A 21,567-nucleotide genomic window follows, 5' to 3' on the forward strand; every position below is an offset into this window, starting at 1 on the left:
CTTGAATTAAATATAAATATGCGAAATCGTTGATTTTGTATGGGAAATGGGTGGCCCCCACTAGGGTGGCCCCAGTAAGGGTGTTTCGACTTATCCAAGAAATCATGATCGACTACAAGTGTTCGATGTGGGGAGGTGCCTGGGACTGTCGGGGACGGGGTGACCACAAAGACTTCAGCAAATGGAATGGAATATTTTATAATCTTTTTCAGGGACAAGTCAAGCCTAAAATAGTCACGGTTTATTTCGATCCTTGCCACGACTACCTCAGAACAGAAGACAACATGTCGGTGGACGGTTTTCAATACCGCCGCTGCCAAGTTTACGAAGACACATGGTTCGTCAAGGGTATGATTCGGTGCTTTTGGCAAGCCTGGAAGATAGAACTGCGTGGCACATTCAATCCTCAATGGGCACATACCTTACGTAAACGTCTCGGCTTCATCCTTAAACGTAACGGCGACCAGCGAATGACGCTATTCAATCCGGAATTTATCCGCCGTTCTGTCGACCTAAAGGATTGTATCAAAAAGTCTAAGGGCATCTATGATGTGATAAAGGAGCCATGGCCCGAAGCAACCTGGTGAAGGAAAGCTCGCAGAGGTTCGGCTTTTAGTGCCGGATACCATGGACAGATAGTGAACGAGGAAACATGCGGAAATTTCATGGAGGGGCTTGTTGTGGAGCGCCGTGGATTAGGCGGGATGGACTACGATCATATGTCCTAGGACCAATGCGAGGTCATTAAGTGGTTTGGGGGGATGCTTATTGCCTGTTACCAAATTGTGATACAGGATAAGGGGGTTATTAGGTTCTATTTCAGGGTTCTCTTCTCTACTGTAATAAAACGTATACCATGAACCCCTTTGTATTATACAATCTATTGTGTCTGTCATGATTGTTTCCTTAACGTCTTTGTATCTTCTAGTATAATAACATTCCTTTATCTCGTATATGGTGAACGCCGAGTTCTATTGGCGTTGAGACACAGGTAAATAATACTAGGAAGTTTAGTACATGTTTAAAAATACAGTTAGGTATCTAGTTTATCATAAAAGAATTTCTGATATAGAAGCTTGGCTGGTTAGGTAAATATGGGAGTTCACAGCTATTAGGATTGGACTTTGGCACCTTATATTTCTAGTGGATGATGAATGTAAGTCTGAGGAGTTTATGATTTTACACTTTCTAATAGGTACTCTTGAACAAAAGGTGTCCGGTTTGCAACTTAAAACCTACCTAGTCATTATCAAATGCGTAAGTTGCATTTAGGTTTAATAGTGACTTGACAAGCGACAATATGTATGCCATGGCGTATAGGGACTAAGCGCAACGTATACTCTTCTCGCTAAGTATGGAATCATGAATTGCTACCATTATGTCGCAGGAGCTTAGTTTACAACCTTTTATTTTAATTCTTTATAATAACTAATATACATAGGTAGGTAGGTAGGTATGCATTTCGTTATTCAATATCAACACTAGAAGGTGATTATTAATCAACTTACATAAGAAGCTTGCGTTTCTTCCGCAATGATCATCTTGATTCTTCTCGTCAAATAGAACTTGAAAGAGTTTAAATTGCATTGAACATGTACCTATCTGGTTGTTGAAAAGGGGGGATGTATCTAAGTTCTCAACGCTATGTCTAAGTACCTCGGTACTCTCCGAGTCTAGGTTTATTTTAAGTGCATGCGGGGATGGCATCATCCCGCATTTGCCATGTGGTACGTGCTAAAGTTACCTAAGAAACTTGATAAGATAAATCGATAGGTCCATACGAGGCGGGCTGTCTTTCAAAAAATCAACATTGCCCGTCTTCGCCGAACTTCATCAATACCCAATCCTCAATCCACCATTTAACCCTGGAAATATCAACAACTGATATCCGGTCATGTCTGCCGACGACCAGCAGTTCTTGGACTTGGTTAGTGCCCTATAGTTCAATATCCTCGCCTGGCACTTTGTTGCACATCGAAATGAATAGAAAAGAAAAGGCTAACAGAGGAAACATGTGACAGCTCTCGTCCATCCCCAACCAGATCCGGCGATACTCCGGAGAGGTTGCCGACTATGTCGACAAGACAGTAGACAAAGTTGCGGATGAGATCAGGGATACTCTATCGTCAGCGGAATGGGTGCCCGAATACGTGCGACCAAAACCTACTGCTCGACCACCGCCCGCCGAGATCATACCGATGACCACATACGAGAGTATACAAAATTGGATCTCTCGCCATAAGATACTTTGCGGCGTAGTGGTGGTTACTGCTGGATATATAACATACAGAACAATACGATATACTAAGCAGCTCCGTAAACCTCGTCGGGCGAGGCGTGCTCGAAATGGTGGAAGACTCGAGGTCGTCGTCATCGCCGGATCGCCAACGTTACCGCTGACCAAGGCTTTATCCTTGGATTTAGAGAGGAGGGGCTTCATCGTATATATTGTTTGCAGTACTATCGAAGACGAAGTCACTGTGCAGAGCCTCTCACGATCCGACATTAGACCCTTGGGTATCGATATAACTGATGTAAGTATTCTAAGCCGAAATAGCACCTCGACGTATCTTGTGTCTAACATGTTGGTATAGCCTCCGAATGCTGGTCATGCTATCGAACGGTTCGCCGCCTATCTCCAAACCCCGCATGCCGCGGTCCCGCGAGCGAAGCCGACCTATCTAGTGTTGAAGGCGGTTATCCTGATCCCCTCGCTCAACTACCAGACCTCCCCTATCGCTACGATTCCTCCCTCGAGTTTTGCCGATCTCTTCAACACCCATCTCCTCCATCCTATCCTCACGATCCAGTCCTTCCTACCTCTTCTCACATCTAGAATAACGCCCCAAGGAGAGACCACTGGAACACCCCGAGTCCTCGTCTTCACACCTTCTATCATCTCCTCGATTAACCCTCCGTTCCACGCCCCCGAAGCAACCGTGTGCTCCGCCCTCTCCGCCTTTACGGAGGTTCTAACGGCGGAACTGAGCCCCCTCGCTATCCCCGTAACGCACATGCAACTCGGCACCTTCGACTTCGTGGGGTTCACGCCGGTCCGTGCAGGCCCCGCTGGAGCAAACGCATCAACTCTTCCGACGACAGGTCTACACCCGCTGTTACCGCCGTCGCCGGTCGAGACGCTGCAGTGGCCGGAGTCCGCACGCAACGCATACGGTCGTAACTTCATGTCGCAGTCGTCGTCCGCCATCTCAGCCGGCCGCATCCGCGGACTACGCGGCAGCTCCCTGCGGGAACTGCATAACACTGTGTTCGACGTGATCGACGGTTCGAATCAGAGCGACGTGGTGCGTGTAGGCCTCGGTGCCGGTCTCTATGGGTTCGTCGGCCGCTGGGCTCCTCGTAGTCTAGTGGCGTGGATGATGGGAATTCGCAAGGTGGATGAGCTCAGCGCTTGGGAGGGAGGCGCGCGCCCGGATAGTGCTAGCGGTAGCAGTGGCAGCGAGAAGAGCGCTGGGAGCGAGATTGGCGAGGGCAGCGAGTTTATTGCCGTTGCGAAGGATCATGATGGGCATAACGTCTGGAAATCATAGCAATATTGAGAAATCTACAAGGGTCAAGGTTAGGTTAAGGGAAGGGTTAGGCGGTTTGCTTTTTGGCTGGCGTCGCGTCGTGATGATTGATGAATAGGACGACGGGATTTACAAAGGCTGTACATATGGCAGGTGATGAGACTGGATGGCATGGCCCCCTTCAAATGCTTGGATATATCTCGCTTCTCTTTTAAGTGGATAGTGGCTTATATAACTTGTTTAGTTCACACGAATGCATAGATGGTTTATAACAAACTGGCAGTCTTGATTGATTGATGTCATTGGTAACGACTGCTTGATTGCTATATTAGTAGTATATCTTGGGGGTATCCTAGGTCCTCCCCTATCGCCTTTTCCTTGGGTCTTTTTTACAGTGGCTGGCCACTGCTACCCTCGTCGTTGACGATAATCCTAAAATTTCAATTTAGGATTATTTCATGCTCGAATGTATTGGGTTTGCAAGCATCCGCCTACGGCAACTAGCTCGATTATATCGAATGCCTCAAGGGTTATGAGCCTTGTCTTAGAAACGAGTCAACCGAGGCGAGCAAAATGTTTGCATACGGGCGGAAATTGGTAGCAGCAAACCCCACCTGTTCGTTCGAGCCTAGGCGGTATATCGAGACGTGTTACGGCATAGCAACCGTTCCGTCTGCCTGCCCGTATATATGTATGCCAAGACGCATCATCTCTAGTGATGGCCTCTTCCACGCCCGAATTTCCTATCGCCTCTCCCTCTCCACCGACCGCCACGCCCGCCACCGAATCTGTCGCCCCGACCCCCCCTGTTATCCCTATCCTGTCTTCCGAAGTCTCTTTGGTCCTCATCCATAAAACCGTCATCTCTTCTGATAGGCTCTTCGGGTATGACGTCGGCCTTGGCGATGGGTTTCTCGAGATTCTTATCCCACCTCGGGTGAGCACCCTCCTTACAGGTCTTTCCGTCGGGGCAGAAGCCGGCTAGGTAGTAGGGACATAATTTGCGGCGGACGTGCTTTTTGGAACAGTTAGGGCCCAGCGGACAGAAGCCGCGGTCGTAGTGTGGGCAGGGGGGTAGTTTAGATTGGGGGTCGATGTGTAGGTAAAGGCACTCGTCGCCGTTGGAACAGTACCCGTTGCGCACAAAGAAGTTACACTCGGGCATCTTACGTAGGTTGTACTCGTGAAGGAACTCGCAACTCTCGCCCTTCTTGCACAGAGCTCGCAGCCAATGCTTACATACCAGGGAGTTGTAGCTGGCGTTGGTGCTGCTGGCCGCGTTGGGCGCGACGTGACGGTCGGGACATGACGTGCCTAATGGACAGTGTCCTGCTATAAACGCTTTGCATACAGGTCTATTTGGCGGGAATCCGTGGCCGTAGTTAGAACGTAGGAATGGCGAGAAACTGAAGGTGTAGCTGGGCGCCTTGTGCTCGAGGATCTGCTTCGCGAGTTCGGAAGGCGGCGGAGGTGCCATTGGCGAAGCCATGGCGGGAGGTAGTAACTGATTGTGTTTGGCTATACTCAATCGCTTTCCTTTGTGGATTGGCACTGTTTACAACAATATACCTAGGTATTCTTGGGTGACGTCGAACCACCGGTAATAATAAGCTGTAATCGAATTATTTAGAGGTGATGTTTTAGTACAAGACTGGAATGTCGGGAAATGCGAATTACGATGAGCTAACAGTAGGTACCTATGTAAAAGCTTATGTGGGGCAAAATTAAGTCGCTTCTGATACTAGACTATATGCTATAAACACATAAGTATAGATAAACCGCGGGATATGTAACTATATACATTTTGTCCGCCCGCGGACTTCAAGAAGCAACATCGGTCGTATTTATCGGTGGTATTCCGCAGATAAAAAGAGCTTTTTTACATAAAGTTTGGATGCGTCCCCGGATGGATCGACATTGCATAAGAATGCAGGGATTTGGAGATCGTAACCATTTTTTGAGTTATTCTACGTCTTGTTCACCGACTGCAATTGTCTTTACAATTATTCTAGTGATGCAACACGTTACAACAGCAATTCATGTCATCCTCATAAAGAGATAGCGTTTTAGTACCACTGCCTACCTACCTACATTATGACTTCATTACACCCTGCGTAGAAACTATTTGTTTGGAGATACATCATAGCTGGGTACCTGGGCAGTTAATCATACTAACAGACTCAACATGAAGATACTCAGCTCTATAAGTCGGTGGCTTCCGCCCAGTCAGAGTGGTACCACGTATACCATCGCCGAACAGTCTGCCGACTCTCTCAGTCTTGATACATTTCTTATGTCATTTATAATCCGGCTTGATTCCTGGTATGAACAATTAAATATCGCCTCTCGTCTGCTCCTATTTTCGAGTCTTGCTTCATCCTTCGTAATCACATGGAGTTGGTGTTCTGGAAGATTGAATAGAGGAGCAATAATTCGATATATCATGCTGCTGTTAGCAACTCTACTGTCACTGTCGAGCCTCGTTCCAGGACAGCCGACATCGCCAATCACAAGATATGCCCTCACCTCTGAAGATGACCCCGATCCCAATCCAGACGTTGGTCAACCCATCATCCCCAATATCGTTGATCCCCAAGCCATCAACCCCCAAACTGTCTGTCCAGGCTATGTAGCTTCTAATGTGAAAAACACGAGTAATGGCTTTACGGCAGAACTCACGTTGGCTGGAGAAGCTTGCAATGTTTATGGCACCGACATCGAAGCTCTGAGCTTAACCGTTGAGTATCAAGCGGTGGATCGACTGCACGTCGAGATACTGCCCCACTACATCGGCACTGAGAATTATACTTGGTTTATCCTCCCTGAAGAATTGATTCCAAAACCTCAGGTCGAAGAAGACTTTGACTCCTCGGATAGCGATCTTGACTTCACTTGGAGCAACGAGCCTACATTCTCATTTAAAGTCACTAGAAGAAGCACCAACGATGTCTTGTTTACTACGGAAGGTTCCCGATTGGTTTATGAAAACCAGTTCATTGAATTCGGCTCGTCTTTGCCTGAGAATTACAACTTGTATGGCCTTGGCGAGGTAATTCATGGCTTCAGGCTTGGAAACAACCTTACTCGTATATCATTCCTGTTTTCTTAGACTCTAGCATATGCTAACTAATATCAGGAACCTTCTTCGCAGCTGACGTAGGCGATAACATCGATGCCAATATCTATGGAAATCATCCTATTTATCTTGATACTCGTTATTTTGAGGTAGACAAATCTACAGGGGCTCTATCATATGCTCCGGATGCTACAGATAAGTCGACTCAGTATAAGTCGTATACCCACGGTGTTTTTCAACGCAGCGCCCATATTCAGGAAGTCTTGCTACGAGAAACCAACATTACGTGGAGAGCGCTCGGTGGCAGTATCGATCTCTACTTCTACGAAGGCCCTACTCAGGATAAAATTACCAAGTCGTACCAAAAGAGTGCGATTGGATTACCTGCGATGCAGCAGTACTGGACCTTTGGTTACCACCAGTGCAGATGGGGTTATAATAACTGGACTGAACTCCAAAACGTTATTGACAACTTTGCCAAATCCGAAATCCCTCTCGAGACAATCTGGTGTAAGTCATTGTACCGTTTTTTTAACTAGAATCCTTTGGTAGCTATGAAAAGTTTATCATTAACACTTCGTAGCCGATATCGACTACATGAAAGGGTACAGAGATTTTGAAAACGACCTAGATCGCTTTAGCTATAATGAAGGGGCCGAATTTCTGTCACGCCTGCATCAAAATGATCAACATTACGTGCCTATCATCGACTCGGCTATATATGTGCCGGATCCCACTAATTCCAGCGATGCATATGCCCCTTTTAATCGAGGTGTTGAGCAAGATGCCTTTCTACTTAACCCTGACGGGTCTATCTACGTGGGAGAGGTTTGGCCCGGTTTCACTGGTATGTGTCTTCAAACACTCTTCTCCCATAGCTGTGCTAATGTATCTAGTTTTCCCTGACTGGATTGGTGCTTTATTCAATGGTACTGGAGCCAACCAGTGGTGGATATCCGAGGTCACCGAGTACTATAGTAAGATCAAATTCGACGGTATCTGGATCGACATGTCGGAAGTCTCGTCATTCTGCGTGGGAAGTTGTGGCAGCGATGAACGGAACATGGCCCTTCCAAGCGAGACCAGAAATGAGATCCGCCAGTTCCCTGAGAGTGTCGATCCAACCAACATTAGGAAAGCAGCTATTGAAGTCCGAGAAGATCCTACTCCGATCTCATATCTTCGTAGTACCCCGACGCCGGGTGTTCGGAACGTCAACTGGCCCCCGTACGCTGTTAACAATTTCCACGGGGATCTTGCCGTCCATGCCGTTAGCCCCAATGCGACACACCACGGTGGGATCATGGAGTACGACGTCCATAACCTATTCGGACATCAAATTCTGAACGCTACCTATCATGCCCTCTTGAATGTCTTCCCTGAGAAGCGGCCATTCATTATCGGACGATCTCAGTTTGCAGGCTCTGGAAAATGGGCTGGTCACTGGGGGTAAGATAACTCTATTTAATTTGCCAACTCTTAAAACATAGCTCACCGTGAAAATAGGGGCGATAACTATTCTCTCTGGGCGTTCTTGTTTTTCTCCATCCCACAAGGCCTATCTTACTCCCTTTTCGGTATCCCTATGTTCGGCGTCGACACGTGCGGGTTTGCCGACGATGTTGACGAAGAGTTGTGTTCCCGCTGGATGCAATTGTCTGCTTTCTTCCCGTTCTACCGGAATCACAATACGCAAGGGGCTGCTAGTCAGGAGCCGTACCTTTGGCCATCTGTAGCGGAAGCTTCTAGAGTGGCCATGAAGATCCGATACGCGTTGCTACCATACATATACACGACTTTCTATCTCAGCCATTCTACTGGTTCAACGACCCTCCGCGCTCTGGCCTGGGAGTTTCCGGATGAGCCATGGTTAGCTAACGCCGATAGGCAGTTCCTTCTCGGTGATGCGGTCTTAGTTACTCCTTGCCTAGTCCAGGGTGCTACGACCGTCGACGGTGTTTTCCCTGGCGTAGGTTCTGGTACCGTCTGGTATGATTGGTACAACAAAACGTCAATCGCAGGAGTTGCGCCTGGGCAAAACGTCACTATTGATGCGCCGCTAGGTCATATCCCGGTTTACGTGCGAGGAGGAAAAGTCATACCGTTGCAAGAACCAGGTCTAACCACCGCAGCCGTGAGAGCTAGTCCCTGGAGTCTCCTTGTTGCATTAGATGGTAACGGACGTGCCAATGGAGGACTGTACCTTGATGATGGAGAGAGCCTTGTGCCCAATGCTACTACATGGATTGATGTAAGATTCCTAATTTTCCGTTGTTCACAAGTGGGTAAAACTGCTAACTTCTGTTAACTAGTTCACTGTTGAAAACTCGTCACTGAAGGCCACGCCTCGCGGAAATTTCGAAGACAAGAATATGCTGGGCAATGTGACGATCCTAGGAGCTCAAGATCCCGTATCTAAAGTAGAGTTAAACGGAAAAGAGGTTTCTACTAGCGCGTGGACCTTACAGGACTCGAGCAAAGTCCTAACGATTACGGATCTCGACAAGTTAACGGTAGGTGGTGCTTGGTCAGATAAATGGACTTTGACTTGGTCTTGAATATAATGATAGTGGCATCTTATTTAATTGCAGTAGTATCCTAGTAATGTCATACTTAAATCCGTGATAGTCCTTCTGCTCAAATAGGTCAGCGTCGCCTCGAGTCAATAAAACCGACAAATTTGTCGCCCCTATTCTTAATTTTCTCGGAGTCTTGTGCCAAAGCCAAAGCTACGTTATCACTCCTTACCACATGGCGGCATACAACCCAATAATACCAGCTGCAAGATTCACAACAGGTTTATACAAATTCCGCGTAGCCCACGAATCTACCAACTGGTGTGCAGTCTCGGACTCCGCATCCAGAGTCATAACCCGCTCCTCCATCTCATGGCTCAGCGGGGTAATCGCGAAATGCGTCCACGGCAACGTGCTGAGCGTCAGGGCAGCCGCAATGGCGTACACGCGCGCCTTTCCGGGTACCAGATACGCGAGATACGCGTGCAGGACGCCCGGAAGTATTAGCGGGATCGTCAATCGTCGACGAGCGGAAGACATGGCGCGCAGGAACTGCCCCACCATGAGGGGTGTGGGGGATTCCATGAGCCGCGGGACTAGGAAGACGGAGAGGCTTGCGCTGGCCCCGGCGGTGGTGGTAAGGAGCGCTATGCTGATGGCTTGGAGGGCGCGGATGGAATTGGGTGTTGGGGTTAGCATCGTATTAGATGAATTAGACATGATTAAACGTTGTACGTTGTACGTTGTGAATATATTCTTAGTGACAGGAAGATTCAATGAGGTAATTAGAAATGTGGTGAATACTATTTTACCTGGTGAAGATGTTACATGGTATTTTGTATGATTCTAAGGAAGATAGGTATATATATTTAACCTAGGTTAGGTATTTAGGTCATGAGTTAGAGGAGATCAGATGAATATCCCACGAGACAAATCAGATGATGACGTCACGTATTTCATATTAGAAGTTAAATCTAAGCTGTTATTGTTTTGACTTTTTCTCACTTGTTGTATGAGAATGAAGCGGTCATGTTAAATACCCATTTATGTATAAATCATTTAGTTGATACTATGTATCAGGAAACATGACGATGTCTTCATTGTTTCGTTTGTATAAGCTACTAAGCCAGTAATATTTTGCTTGTCTCTTCTGAGCTACTTGACACTTTCGGTTGAAGAGTAGTTCAATATGTAGAGGTCGTGAAGCTACCTAGGTATTCTTGTCTTTACTGACCCTACTTGTCTTCGTATTCAGATTTCTGCGAAAAATGTTACCGGATAGCATACGATTCCCCTACCGCAAACATCTACAGGCTGTAGGGGAAAAAAACCACATTTATAACTTCCTCGCCAAAACCCTCAACCTCACATACCCTAGATGAAACCCACCGCTCGGATTCTTACACACAAACTCCAGAACATCCACCACCTCCTTAATACACTCTTCCCTCTCCTTCCCCTCGCTCAGCGCCTCAAAAAACTGCGCCCCGAATAACCTCACCCACCCCTCCACACCACCCGCACCAGCCTGCGTAGGACGATACTCACGCTCCGCCCTCTCGACCTTCCACCCCCCGACTTTGTCCTCTAGCATATCCGTGGCCCACGCCTCATCGGGGAAGAACCACGGGTCGTGCTCGATCGCCTTAGACAACCCGACGCGTCGCGTTACGGCCCCCAGCAGCGCGGCCCGGATCTCGGCTACGTTGCCGAGGCCGCCCATCTCGAATGCGAAGATGCCGCCAGGAGCTAGGGCGTCTCGTGCTGCGCGGAATACTGAGGCTTGGCGCTCTGCGTCGCCTCTGGAGGACCCGAAGACCCAGTGGAGCGCTGCGTTGGAGAAGATCTTGGTGAAGTGCCCGCGCTGTAGGTGTTGCACCCGCGCTAGCTCAAGGGCGTCGACGACTAGGTTTGTGTTAGTCGTGTAAGTTTGCTACTCATGCAAATATGGGCTTCTATGCTTACCTTCGAAGGTACACTTCGATGCACCGGCCTTGCTAGCTGCTTGTGTCGCTGCCTCGATCATAGCCGGCGATGCGTCCGTGCCGTGAATGCTGCCGTTACCCTGGGCCAGGATGTCTTGCAACTGGATGTTGATCACGCCGTCTAAATAATGGTTGCGGTAAGCATTGGAGCCAACTAGTCTTAAGAAGAAGTACTAGTATAGGTAAGTATGTTTATAACAGGAAACCTACCACCACAACCGATATCCAGGATCACATCGTCCTTCTGCGGATCGAGCCACTGTAAAATCTTTGTGGCGAGCTTCGGCACGAAGGAGGCCGAGTGTTGATACGCCTTGGTTGTGTAGTCTTGTTAGAATATATATACAAGAATATCTTATATCTAACTAGTAGCTCTCGCTCGACCTACCTCGGTGGACCAATGGTCTTTCTTTTCCGCCATTATGGGGGTGAGGTTCTGAGGATAGGAATCGGTCGCTTCGTGGGTGACTTTTTATTATTGTTATTATAATATATACCGTTTATGGGTTAATATTCCTCAATTGACTTCATAGTATATTTAGTTCAAGTCTATTCGGAATCTAGGGAGCTTTTATATAAGGGACCCGTACCAACCAGCCGTAAGGTCGCCCGAGATCGGAGTCCTCCCTACCTCATAACAATGCACCATCTCCAACATATCCAGGGATGATGTGCACATGATTCCACGAAAGCTTTGGAAACAAGTAGCAATTCGTTGAATTCTGGTCTTGCTTGAGTGGCTTGTCTAATAATATAGTTGCCGTGGAACCGCTGCAAGCAGGGTATCTTATAAAATCGTCGGATCTACAACAATGTCCCAGTCGGAAACCATCAATCTATATCGAGCAGCTGATACTTGTCGTCTCCGAGTGCATCCTCGACTCTTTTCATAATGGCAAGTACTTTCTCCTCTTCTAACCTTCGTCCAACAACTTGGACGCCCACTGGTAATCCGTGCATCGCCTCGGCGTCATAAAGTTTGTATGCACCTTGAGCAACACCATTCAGTTTCTTGATGTTGAAGGTAGGCGGTAGCTTGTCGAGAGTCTTATCAACATGTGTCACTGGAATGATGCCGCAAGTATAATCGACCTATGTTGTTTAGTATGGCCAAAGTAAACGTGGGTCTAGGAATTCGCTTACAATGTTGAAGAGGAATGTGTAGCCACAACTGCTCACAGCTTCCTTCATACCGTCGTGGGGCACGGCTGGTGTCGCATTAGGAGGTGTGATCAAGAAATCGATATCCGCATTATTCCACCATTCAAAGAACTTGCCCTTGTATGCCTCACGCTGAGCAACCAATTGCCACTGTTCATACGCGCTCTTTTCATGCCAATCCTTGACAAGACCAGCCCAGATATCATCCCCTCGGACGTACTTGACCCATAGGTAATAGATAAATTTGAAAGGGCGCGGAAGCCGTATAAGCCAATCCATCTGGTGAGCTCCCGGGTCGTTCCATTCACCAGAGCGGAAAAAGGACTTGAATACCTTACAGCCGTCGGCGTTCAATAGGAGAGCACCAATTCGAAGTGCTTCGTATGGCGATGGTACGTCAACCTCAACAATCTCGTGGCCAGCCTCCTTCAAGGCAATTTCCACCTTTTCAAGTGCTCGCACGCATGCAGGACTCGGATCAACCACACCATCGGTCCTCATCACGCCTACGCGGAATTTGCTTTTTGTCGCATACTCTTCTTCTACGTCGGGTCTCCATGGTATAGGATGAACAGAGTGATCGTACTTCCATGGTTGCATACCAATTACAGCACGGGTAAAATACGTCAGGTCATTCAAGGTTCTGGTCATAGGGCTGTATACACTTGGCACGCCTTCTTGGCCAGGCATACTTGTCGCAAAGCCTGCTTTCGGCCATCGTCCAGTTGAGCATCGCAGGCTGTAGATACCGGAGAAATGGGCTGGGGCTCGGACACTGCCAGCAACATCGCTTCCAATTCCAATTCGTCCGCCCAACGCTAATAGGGCTGCTTCACCACCAGTTGATCCTCCAGGAGAGTATTTGCTGTTGTGTGGATTGGTACATCGTCCCCAGACGTCATTTGTGGATTCGAAACTGAGCAATGTAATAGGTAAGTTGGTTTTGACGTAGGGAACAGCACCGGCGTCTTTGAGTAGTCTAACAGTAGCACCATCTTGTGGCTGCTTGTTACCGACGAAGCTGCTATAGCCGACAGTCGAATCAAACCCGCCAACATTAATTGTATCTTTCAAACTGATCGGAATACCGGCCAGTGGACCCTTAGTGTTGATAGAGCCGTCCGCAATCCAACGTTCAGCATCAGATATCATAACCTCAGTTACGCAATTCGTCTTCTCATGCGCCTTGAGCGCAACCTTGCCATACGTGTGAAGTAGGTCAATGGGCTTAAGCTCGCCCTTATGTACATCTTCAACTAATTCCTCGATGGGCTTATTGATAATATCCCGGTCTAGAGGGGTAAAGGGGCCACGATAGTTGGTCAAGGCCCGAAGTCTCTCTGCACGCTCATCCTGCTTAAACTTGCTATTTTACTGTGAGAAACAGACTTCTTATTTTGAGTATCCGAAATCGGTTATTTCGTGACGGATTATTGGTAGGAAATTAAGAATGGCGGGGATGAAATGCTCACCAGTCTTTTTTATGTTGGATGTAGTCGAGGAAGAAGACCATCTTGTTAGTTGAACCTGAATACCTAGACACCTGTTTTTTAACGACGACTTAGATGTGACGTCAAAAAGACAAGATATTAATTGGGAAGAACATTGAAGCATGGAAGCTGAAGAAAAAAAACTTTAGGATGGGAATTTGAGTTATTATTAATGTACCTCATGTCTTATGTACCTACCTACGTTGCGATTGGAATGCCGGAGCAGGAGTGAAAGATAAGGTCAGCTCATTCGCGCCCTCCTACGCGAACCAGATAGAGCTCGATATCCCCCCGCATTTCTCAGCTCACCTTCTTCACCGGCCGCTGATAACCGGCTACAACTTCCGCACACGGAATAGAATATATGTACTACTTGCATCCGATATCCGATAAGACACGTTAGTTACCTAGGTACGTTAGGTACATATATATAATCAATGGTAGTAGAAGTGTGTTACACATCAACTAAAAGTGAATATACATGGAAATATACAAATGCACAAACACATGTAATTCTATTAGTCACTTCAGCTCATGTAGATACAAGCTATCAATTTGAACTCTTCCCCCACTTCTCCAAATCTCCTCCCCATCTATGCACCCCGCAGAGCTCCCAAATAATGTTACTATTCTATATAATCTACAAAGACACATCAAAGTCTGCCTCTTGGATAGACATAACGTAAGCCTTTAAAGGGGAATTATCAAATTCGAAATGAACGATAATCTGTATCAGTGTGTCAAGTATTGGAAATAGATCCCGGGTTCGGCTGAACAGCAAACACATCTAGACATGGCATCCAGTGAACCCGCATATGATCCTAAGAGGACAGAATCATGGCTCATCTGCACAGCTTGCGGGACACAATTTCCTACCGCGAACAGGCAAGAGTTGAAAACGTGCTTCATCTGTGACGACCCTCGTCAATTCACGTTACCGACTGGTCAGGCTTTCACCAACCTTCACGATATTCGTGCGGCTGCAAAAAACGTATGGACACCCTTCGAAAATGACGACAGGTTCACATCTATTCATACGGAGCCCAAGATAGGCATCGGTCAGCGAGCCATCCTCATCAAAACTGTAAATGGTAACGTCCTTTGGGATTGTCTCACTCTCGTTGATGGCGAGACTATCAACAAGATTAAAGGTTTAGGTGGTCTCAAAGCCATCGTCATCTCTCATCCGCACTATTACTCGACGCACGTAGAATGGGCCCGCGCTTTCGACTGTCCCATCTACCTAGCTGCCGAGGATAAGCAATGGACAACGCAGAGCTCATCGTACCAGGTCTTTGTGGAAGGAACAGAGCTTGACTTACAGATCGATGGCAAGTCTTCCGGGGTCAAAGCTATCAAGCTTGGCGGTCATTTCCCAGGATCTTTTGTGGCACTGTACGAGGAACACCTACTCATCGCCGACACGCTAGTTACAACACCTTCGGGGCTAGGCAGCTGGGATACGGATGCTATAGGAGCTGCGCGGGTCCGACCCGCTGGTCTGAATAGCTATTCGTTCATGTGGAGTATTCCGAACATGATCCCCTTGGCCCCGGATGAGCTGCAGCGGATGTGGAGTATACTTAAGAAATACGACTTCAGCTCTACACACGGGGCGTTCCTCAAGATGGATATTATGAAGACCGTGCCAGAGATGAAGCGTCGGGTGCTGGAGAGCATGCAGATCCAGATTAAGTATATGGGTTATGGCAACCATGCGTTTCTAAAGGAAACTATATCATAAAGGAAAGGAAAGGGGGAGAAGCAGCTTGGGTTAGTCTGGACTTCGGCTTGTAATCAGACACGGAGAGTTTAGTGAGCATTAAGCAGAATATCCCAGTTATCGACGAATATAAACGTCCAAAATTCAGAATACGCAAATGAATGCCTTCTAAATGAACAAATAGAGCGCCTATATAATACCCCACTACCTGTCCATCAAGATGTCCGCATTGTTTGCGATGTCAGAGCCAATAAATCCCAACCAATGTAATTCTCGAAATTTACAGCTTGCTCCCACCCTCTTGTGGAATTTTCACGACAACCTTACCCCACGTCTCCCTCCCTCCTAACGCAACCAAAGCGTCAGGAATGCTCTCAAGTCCAATGAACTCCTTATCCGAGAATACTGTACCCTTGAACTTGCCCTGCTCAACCAACTTGTTGATCCCATCCCACACCACGGGAATCCCCTCCTTCTGAAACTTTGTCCACGCACCCCAGTGAATACCGACCAAACTGATGTTTTTAAGCAGCACCTTATTCATAGCTACCTTCTCAATCGACCCAGCCGCAAACCCAACCACCAGAATGCGCCCATTCCACGCGACGCACTTGGTGCTCTTGTCCACTAGGCCCACGGGGTCGTACACGATATCCACGCCACGACCCTTCGGCGTCAACTTCTTCACTTGATCAGGCCAGTTCGGATCGCGATAATCCACCACATGGTCAGCACCAAAACGGCGCGCAACCTCCAGCTTATGCGGCGTTCCCGCCGTCGCAATGACAGTTGCTCCGAACGCCTTAGCGACCTGCACAGCAGCCAACCCAACACCTCCCGCCGCTGCGTGCACGAGTACCCAGTCGCCGGCCTTTACATCTGCACGTAGGACTAGTGCGCTATAGCTCGTGGGTGCTGTGATGAACAAGCCCGCTGCGTCGGCAAACGACCATCCCTGCGGCACGGCTAGCAGCTCGTGCTCCGCAGCGCATACGCGCGTCGCGTAGGCGCCTTGGCTGGCACCGAAGACGCGGCTGCCGACTGGGAATTTGGGCGATTTAGAGGTAGATGGTGTGGCGAGGACGATGCCTGAGAACTCGACGCCGGCGACCCAGGGGAATGCTTTGGCGCTGTGTTAGAATTCAATGATAAAACTACCTAGATTTTGGTTTTTGGTGTGAGCTTACGAGGCTGGTTTTGATACTTCCCCTGTATCTGTAAGATGTCGAAGAAGTTGGTAGCCGCGGCGTGCACCTCGATGAGGTACTGGTCTGGTTTTGGTGTTGGGTCTGGGAGCTCGGTTATCTTGAGCTCTTTGGGGCCCTGTGAGGGTGTTAGTGATATTCGAAGCCGAAACCTGTCCAATTTACTTGAGAATATTTATCTCTTCTCACCTTGACATATTGGCCGACTTGGATTCCCCGCATAGTGTATATAATTCGTTGCAGAGGTCTCGACTCTGAGGGATTCACTGGGCCAGATAGATAGACTTAAAGCGACGAGCCAATGATATTATACAACGTTTTAATAATTAGTTACAAGCAAAAAGAGATATGCTTAAGTACAATTTAATATACGAGACGCTTGTGTATCAGGTAGATATATGAAATGTCTAAGTAGCGCTTTGAATGAATAGATGAATAATGAGGATTAGCAGCTTGTAGCTCACCCCATGGGGAAATCGGCAATTGTAGTCTGGAGATGCCGAGGTCCACGTTGGAAATCCTTGGCCGGCCGATTATGTAATAATGCAATAATATTCCGTACGTGGTATGTAGATCTTTTGAGGTACTACATAATGCATCCGGACTTGTTTCTCCATCGAAATCTTAAAAAGTGCCCAATAAACAACAATTTACTTCAACCATAGCATCTCTAAGAGGAGCAGCTTCAAATTTTGATCAGATTAGTTTTATCCTGTATCTAATGTCAACCCATTCTGGTTGGTTTATATGTGCTCATCCTCTAGTTATTCCTTATGCACCCGCCAGCAGCTGTTCAAGATGTTCACATTCAATTTCATGTTCCTTCCCTTCATCGCACAAATATGATATCCCGAAGTCGATCAGAAATGCCTTCCCCTCTTGGACGAGGAAACTATCCTTGTGAATGTTTCCATGCATTATGCCTTGAGTATGTAATCTTGCTAAGACATCTTGGCAGATGGTTAGATCTCGAGGTTCTGCTGGCCTGCTGTCCGTGATAATCTGTAAGACAAACCCGATAACCCCCCTATTATTTTCCGTTACGTGGCCTAGGAATCCAGGGCTAATTCCAGTGCCATGAAGTCGATGGTACATCGTTGTTTCAGTCTCGATGTAGTCTATTTCACAGGGAAACGAAGCAAATTTGATGATTACCGGATAGTGGAAGAAGGGATGCGTGACTATGCAGACGTTCCGACCCAGAGAACCAATCCGCTCAAATTCTAAATGATCGATATATGTATGGTGCCATATATTCTCGACTCCTGGAACACTATCATATGAGATGGATGAGAAACCTAAACTCCCTGTGCGTCGGTTCTTTGAAATGTGACCCCGATTCCAGTCACCAGGGGGAAATGAGAGAAAATCTATGAATGACCAATCACCCCTTGGTAAGATACCTGGTTCAACGGTTACGTATACTACATGGTTGTCGTCGATTAGAAGGCGAAATTGGTTATTAAGAGTTGCCAGATGCTGAATTTTCCTGTTAGTTTGAAGCGCCATCGTGACATTTGAGATCACAACGAATTTTCCATATTAGATTAGGTAAGTAGTTAAAATCAGTTCCTCTACTTATATGCTTGTCATTTCGTACTTTAATAATGTTTGGATTTAAGAAAGGTGGCATGTCATATATGTTGGTTGTCTTTACTCCCCAAGCAACACAAACTATTTCAACATTTGTAACTTAAAGTCATGAGAATAGCTATGCTCAATCATACTCAACTAAGTCATATTAACTGACTCTTATTTACATTATAACTATCAAACCATATGACTAATTGGAAGCAAAGGTTGGGGCTAAATGAGCAATTCTATAATTGACAATCAAGTCTCAGCATGCAACAGAATAGCAGATAGAAAAGTCGCGCATAGGATAATTGACACTTCGTAATATTATGTGATAATATGTGTAGGTTAGGTATGTAATATCGAACTCGGTTTTTAACTTGGCGCCGCTTAATAAAGACATCGGGATGGTTGGAGCCTGGATGCGCGACTCCGTCCGATAGGCAACCGTATCATGATGTACCTAATGCGGTAAACTCTTTACCTAAGCTTCTAGTGGAAGGAAGGCTATGGATGTTAAAAGAACGATGAAAGAGCTAGTGTCGCATAAGTCACCAATGGAGGGGCGGTCCGCGAGGCTGATGGCGTACTTTACTATACACTATCAGCAGGTACAAGGCGATTACAAAAATTATATATTAAAGTTGGGCAAGTATAAGGCTTTATCTAGTACCTTAGATAATCGGTCAATGCCGACTGCCCCACGTTAAGACCTAGACCAGAACCTCAGTATGTACTCATCAGGGTACCTTAAGTTAGGTACCTACCTCTTACAATCATCAACCATCGCCAACCAACACCTCATCACCCAATCACACCTCGCCTGATCTAAACCATTGCCGCCTCCATCGACTCGTTAGGCTTTCTTACTATCCGATCTCCTGGCTTCCTAGGTAGCTACAGCAGAACAACTATCTTATTTGCTTTGCTATTAAAATCAGAATCGCTCCTAGGACATTTCGGTTAACATCACTGTTGTGTCTTCTCAACATTTCAATTGACGATCGATCCCAAAAATGGCTGAACCAACCGAGGGCGGCTCTGACCCTCAAGTCACCTTCAAGGTGAAGACGTCGGGCGATAAGCAACATACCATCACCATGGCCGAGACCGCTACCGTATCCGATTTGAAAAAGAAGCTTGCCGGTGTCGAATTCGAGGATATCCCTGTTGACCGACAACGTTTGATCTACTCTGGCCGTGTCATGAAGAACGAGGAGCCCTTGAGCACGTATAGGATTAAGAACGGTAATACCGTTCACCTAGTCAAAAGCGCTGCGAGCAACCCGACACCCGCCCCAGCCTCGTCATCGACATCCTCTTCTACGCCTACAGCGCCCCAAATTCCCACCAATATGGCTGCGGGCACGGCAAACAACCCCTTAGCAGGTCTGACTGGTGCAAGATACGCCGGCTTAACCAATCTACCATCCGCAGATATGTTCGGTCCTGACGGCGGAGTGAGTTTTTCACCGTAGATATTCTTTATTACTAGAGCCGAAGACTGATATAAGCCTTGCTCAGATGGTCGGTTCCATGATGGACGAGGAGCAGCTAGCCAATATGCTCAGCAACCCGAACGTCGCTCAACAGATGAATGAGATGATGAACAACGATGCCTTCATCGACATGATGATTCAGTCGAATCCTATGTTACGAAACAACCCCAACGCCCGCGAAATTGTGCGGTCGCCGCTTTTCCGCCATATGATGACCAACCCTGACGCCTTACGAGGAGCCGCACGATTACAGCGGGCAATGGGAGGTCGCCAAGCTGCTCAGAATGCCTTTCCCATGCCTGGTGTGACTGACACTACTCCTGGTGATCTATCTTCTAGTAGTGCACAGGATAATGCCAACAGCAATCCTAGTAGCAACCAGAACGCCGGTGGCCAGTACAACCCGTTCGACCCAACCACCTGGAGCAATATTCAAGTTCCAGGTGCCGGTGGTGGCGGTGCCGCCGCTAATCCCTTTGGTGCTTTCTTTAACCCGTTCGGGGCAGCTCAGCCAGCTCAAGGCGCAACTAGCCCAGGGGCAACCCAGGCGACAGGTAGCGCACAAACCGAAAGCGGCAATACCAGTACTAACCGAGGTCAAGGAACCAGTACGGAAAATCCGTCAAGTCAGCCTCCTAACCCCTTTGCTAGTCTCTTTGGTGGAAGTGGTGCCTTTCCGGGTGTCGGCGCCGGTGTCGGTGCTGGAACCGGTGCAGGCGCGGGCGCAAACCCTTTGGGCAACTTGCCCCCCGTGACCCCCGAGCTTTTACAGCAGATGGTCCAAGTTCTAGGTATGGGGTCGCCATCAGGATCGCCCGCTCCACCAGACAACCGACCTCCTGAGGAACGCTACGCGGAACAATTGAGACAACTGAACGACATGGGTTTCTATGATTTCGACAGAAACGTAGCCGCCCTGCGACGAAGCGGCGGGAGCGTACAAGGCGCCATTGAGCATCTATTAAACTCTTAACGAAAGATAAATCATTAGTGTCTCGTTACTTCATCGTATCCTTAATGTAAACGTTGGGATGGGTATGGGCGATGAACCCCTCGTGTGGAAGGGGGCGGTAGTAGGTACTTAGCTAGAGACCAGCGGTTGGATTGAAGCCCATGGCTTGATAAATATCATTTCTAAGCAAGCCCGACCGGAAATCTTGCTTGGGCATGAGTTGCTGCGACTGGAGGGTAGTGGTTTACCTTTGTAACGTCTTATAATAGCGAGAAAAGAAGCAACACAATTCACCAAGAGCTTCTATTTTACGGTGCAACGCCTTAGGTATATTCATTACATTCATAGATTAGAGGATTAGTGGGATATATGTCATCAGCCCAGCTGGATTATAATACCTAGGTACCTGTTAATGCCGTGAATTAAGTTGCGAGAGACAACTTTCTCTATAAAAGTTATCGCTTGTATCCTTAACCTTTATGTTCTTCATTCTTAAGAGCGACTAATGGTAGGCGCCATGGCCGTATATATGGCCTTCAGATCAACCTAGTGCACATGATTTTAGAGACTAGGAACAGGTAACTGATATCAGGGGGGGATGGTTAAGGGCCTTCTACCAGGGACGGTACGAGGCATCAGTAAGGATTTGTCTTTAGGTGAGATTTTACCCTTCACACATGAAGAAGCTTAGTTAGTCGATTAGGTTACCTCACCTGCCATTCACATGATGTCTTCTCACTACTGTCAGACACTTAGCCGCGGTGGTTACCGGGCTCACTCTACACGTTCGGCGCATAAACGGATGCTTTGCAACCTGAGTACAAATTAAATATAAGATCGTCCGTTCTCGGCTTC

The 21,567-nt window shown here is 47.5% G+C and overlaps 11 protein-coding genes across 11 annotated transcripts; 5 read left to right on the top strand and 6 right to left on the bottom strand.

The window, feature by feature from the left end:
* The first annotated feature begins 89 nt into the window (after positions 1-89).
* Positions 90-1,038, top strand: F4813DRAFT_377234 (uncharacterized protein). The gene has a single exon (XM_049245210.1). The coding sequence runs from the start codon at positions 105-107 to the stop codon at positions 585-587; it is 483 nt and encodes a 160-aa protein (XP_049094602.1). The 5' UTR covers positions 90-104; the 3' UTR covers positions 588-1,038.
* Positions 1,039-1,802: 764 nt separating this feature from the next.
* F4813DRAFT_302882 (DUF1776-domain-containing protein) lies at positions 1,803-3,897 on the top strand. The gene is made up of 3 exons (XM_049240787.1): positions 1,803-1,927; positions 2,022-2,534; positions 2,595-3,897. Exons 1-3 carry the CDS (start codon positions 1,895-1,897, stop codon positions 3,549-3,551), a joined length of 1,503 nt encoding a protein of 500 aa, XP_049094603.1. The 5' UTR covers positions 1,803-1,894; the 3' UTR covers positions 3,552-3,897.
* On the bottom strand, positions 3,795-5,195 carry F4813DRAFT_377236 (uncharacterized protein). The gene has a single exon (XM_049245211.1). It carries the CDS (start codon positions 5,017-5,019, stop codon positions 4,243-4,245), a length of 777 nt encoding a protein of 258 aa, XP_049094604.1. The 5' UTR covers positions 5,020-5,195; the 3' UTR covers positions 3,795-4,242.
* A 274-nt stretch (positions 5,196-5,469) lies between these two features.
* F4813DRAFT_302902 (glycoside hydrolase family 31 protein) lies at positions 5,470-9,261 on the top strand. The gene is made up of 6 exons (XM_049240788.1): positions 5,470-6,616; positions 6,667-7,116; positions 7,190-7,453; positions 7,503-8,055; positions 8,113-8,857; positions 8,919-9,261. Exons 1-6 carry the CDS (start codon positions 5,716-5,718, stop codon positions 9,162-9,164), a joined length of 3,159 nt encoding a protein of 1,052 aa, XP_049094605.1. The 5' UTR covers positions 5,470-5,715; the 3' UTR covers positions 9,165-9,261.
* Positions 9,262-9,350: 89 nt separating this feature from the next.
* F4813DRAFT_394452 (uncharacterized protein) lies at positions 9,351-9,842 on the bottom strand (the record flags this gene model as incomplete). Its single annotated transcript, XM_049247567.1, has 1 exon — positions 9,351-9,842. One exon carries the CDS (start codon positions 9,840-9,842, stop codon positions 9,351-9,353), a length of 492 nt encoding a protein of 163 aa, XP_049094606.1.
* Positions 9,843-10,458: 616 nt separating this feature from the next.
* Positions 10,459-11,528, bottom strand: F4813DRAFT_394453 (S-adenosyl-L-methionine-dependent methyltransferase; the record flags this gene model as incomplete). Its single annotated transcript, XM_049247568.1, has 4 exons — positions 10,459-11,027; positions 11,088-11,228; positions 11,318-11,420; positions 11,496-11,528. The coding sequence occupies 4 exons, from the start codon at positions 11,526-11,528 to the stop codon at positions 10,459-10,461; spliced, it is 846 nt and encodes a 281-aa protein (XP_049094607.1).
* Positions 11,529-11,938: 410 nt separating this feature from the next.
* F4813DRAFT_394454 (amidase signature enzyme) lies at positions 11,939-13,781 on the bottom strand (the record flags this gene model as incomplete). The annotated part of the gene is made up of 3 exons (XM_049247569.1): positions 11,939-12,199; positions 12,251-13,634; positions 13,741-13,781. The coding sequence occupies 3 exons, from the start codon at positions 13,779-13,781 to the stop codon at positions 11,939-11,941; spliced, it is 1,686 nt and encodes a 561-aa protein (XP_049094608.1).
* Positions 13,782-14,239: 458 nt separating this feature from the next.
* On the top strand, positions 14,240-15,644 carry F4813DRAFT_377241 (beta-lactamase-like protein). Its single transcript, XM_049245212.1, has one exon. The coding sequence runs from the start codon at positions 14,552-14,554 to the stop codon at positions 15,500-15,502; it is 951 nt and encodes a 316-aa protein (XP_049094609.1). The 5' UTR covers positions 14,240-14,551; the 3' UTR covers positions 15,503-15,644.
* Positions 15,632-17,153, bottom strand: F4813DRAFT_302956 (NAD(P)-binding protein). Its single transcript, XM_049240789.1, has 3 exons — positions 16,876-17,153; positions 16,669-16,804; positions 15,632-16,603 (listed from the first exon to the last, which is right to left on the bottom strand). Exons 1-3 carry the CDS (start codon positions 16,906-16,908, stop codon positions 15,762-15,764), a joined length of 1,011 nt encoding a protein of 336 aa, XP_049094610.1. The 5' UTR covers positions 16,909-17,153; the 3' UTR covers positions 15,632-15,761.
* Positions 17,154-17,292: 139 nt separating this feature from the next.
* F4813DRAFT_302990 (uncharacterized protein) lies at positions 17,293-18,360 on the bottom strand. Its single transcript, XM_049240790.1, has one exon. It carries the CDS (start codon positions 18,193-18,195, stop codon positions 17,458-17,460), a length of 738 nt encoding a protein of 245 aa, XP_049094611.1. The 5' UTR covers positions 18,196-18,360; the 3' UTR covers positions 17,293-17,457.
* Positions 18,361-18,966: 606 nt separating this feature from the next.
* On the top strand, positions 18,967-21,195 carry F4813DRAFT_303007 (uncharacterized protein). Its single transcript, XM_049240791.1, has 2 exons — positions 18,967-19,721; positions 19,786-21,195. Exons 1-2 carry the CDS (start codon positions 19,278-19,280, stop codon positions 20,731-20,733), a joined length of 1,392 nt encoding a protein of 463 aa, XP_049094612.1. The 5' UTR covers positions 18,967-19,277; the 3' UTR covers positions 20,734-21,195.
* The last annotated feature ends 372 nt before the right edge of the window (positions 21,196-21,567 follow it).

Source organism: Daldinia decipiens, assembly GCF_022478715.1.
Source record: "Daldinia decipiens strain CBS 113046 unplaced genomic scaffold F4813scaffold_62, whole genome shotgun sequence".
NCBI classification, from domain to species: domain Eukaryota; kingdom Fungi; phylum Ascomycota; class Sordariomycetes; order Xylariales; family Hypoxylaceae; genus Daldinia; species Daldinia decipiens.

What these genes read in the sequence shown, in the direction of transcription:
- F4813DRAFT_377236 (XM_049245211.1), bottom strand. Translation starts at nt 5,019, where the DNA reads ATGGCTTCGCCAATGGCACCTCCGCCGCCTTCCGAACTCGCGAAGCAG.
- F4813DRAFT_303007 (XM_049240791.1), top strand. Translation starts at nt 19,278, where the DNA reads ATGGCTGAACCAACCGAGGGCGGCTCTGACCCTCAAGTCACCTTCAAG. An exon ending in TGTTCGGTCCTGACGGCGGA is followed by an intron (nt 19,722 to 19,785) that starts GTGAGTTTTTCA and finishes AGCCTTGCTCAG; the next exon opens with ATGGTCGGTTCCATGATGGA.
- F4813DRAFT_302902 (XM_049240788.1), top strand. Translation starts at nt 5,716, where the DNA reads ATGAAGATACTCAGCTCTATAAGTCGGTGGCTTCCGCCCAGTCAGAGT. An exon ending in GGTTTGGCCCGGTTTCACTG is followed by an intron (nt 7,454 to 7,502) that starts GTATGTGTCTTC and finishes TAATGTATCTAG; the next exon opens with TTTTCCCTGACTGGATTGGT. An exon ending in ATGCTACTACATGGATTGAT is followed by an intron (nt 8,858 to 8,918) that starts GTAAGATTCCTA and finishes TCTGTTAACTAG; the next exon opens with TTCACTGTTGAAAACTCGTC.
- F4813DRAFT_377234 (XM_049245210.1), top strand. Translation starts at nt 105, where the DNA reads ATGATCGACTACAAGTGTTCGATGTGGGGAGGTGCCTGGGACTGTCGG.
- F4813DRAFT_377241 (XM_049245212.1), top strand. Translation starts at nt 14,552, where the DNA reads ATGGCATCCAGTGAACCCGCATATGATCCTAAGAGGACAGAATCATGG.
- F4813DRAFT_302882 (XM_049240787.1), top strand. Translation starts at nt 1,895, where the DNA reads ATGTCTGCCGACGACCAGCAGTTCTTGGACTTG. An exon ending in ACCAGCAGTTCTTGGACTTG is followed by an intron (nt 1,928 to 2,021) that starts GTTAGTGCCCTA and finishes AACATGTGACAG; the next exon opens with CTCTCGTCCATCCCCAACCA. An exon ending in TGGGTATCGATATAACTGAT is followed by an intron (nt 2,535 to 2,594) that starts GTAAGTATTCTA and finishes ATGTTGGTATAG; the next exon opens with CCTCCGAATGCTGGTCATGC.
- F4813DRAFT_302956 (XM_049240789.1), bottom strand. Translation starts at nt 16,908, where the DNA reads ATGCGGGGAATCCAAGTCGGCCAATATGTCAAG. An exon ending in AAGTCGGCCAATATGTCAAG is followed by an intron (nt 16,805 to 16,875) that starts GTGAGAAGAGAT and finishes ACACCCTCACAG; the next exon opens with GGCCCCAAAGAGCTCAAGAT. An exon ending in GAAGTATCAAAACCAGCCTC is followed by an intron (nt 16,604 to 16,668) that starts GTAAGCTCACAC and finishes ACAGCGCCAAAG; the next exon opens with CATTCCCCTGGGTCGCCGGC.
- F4813DRAFT_302990 (XM_049240790.1), bottom strand. Translation starts at nt 18,195, where the DNA reads ATGGCGCTTCAAACTAACAGGAAAATTCAGCATCTGGCAACTCTTAAT.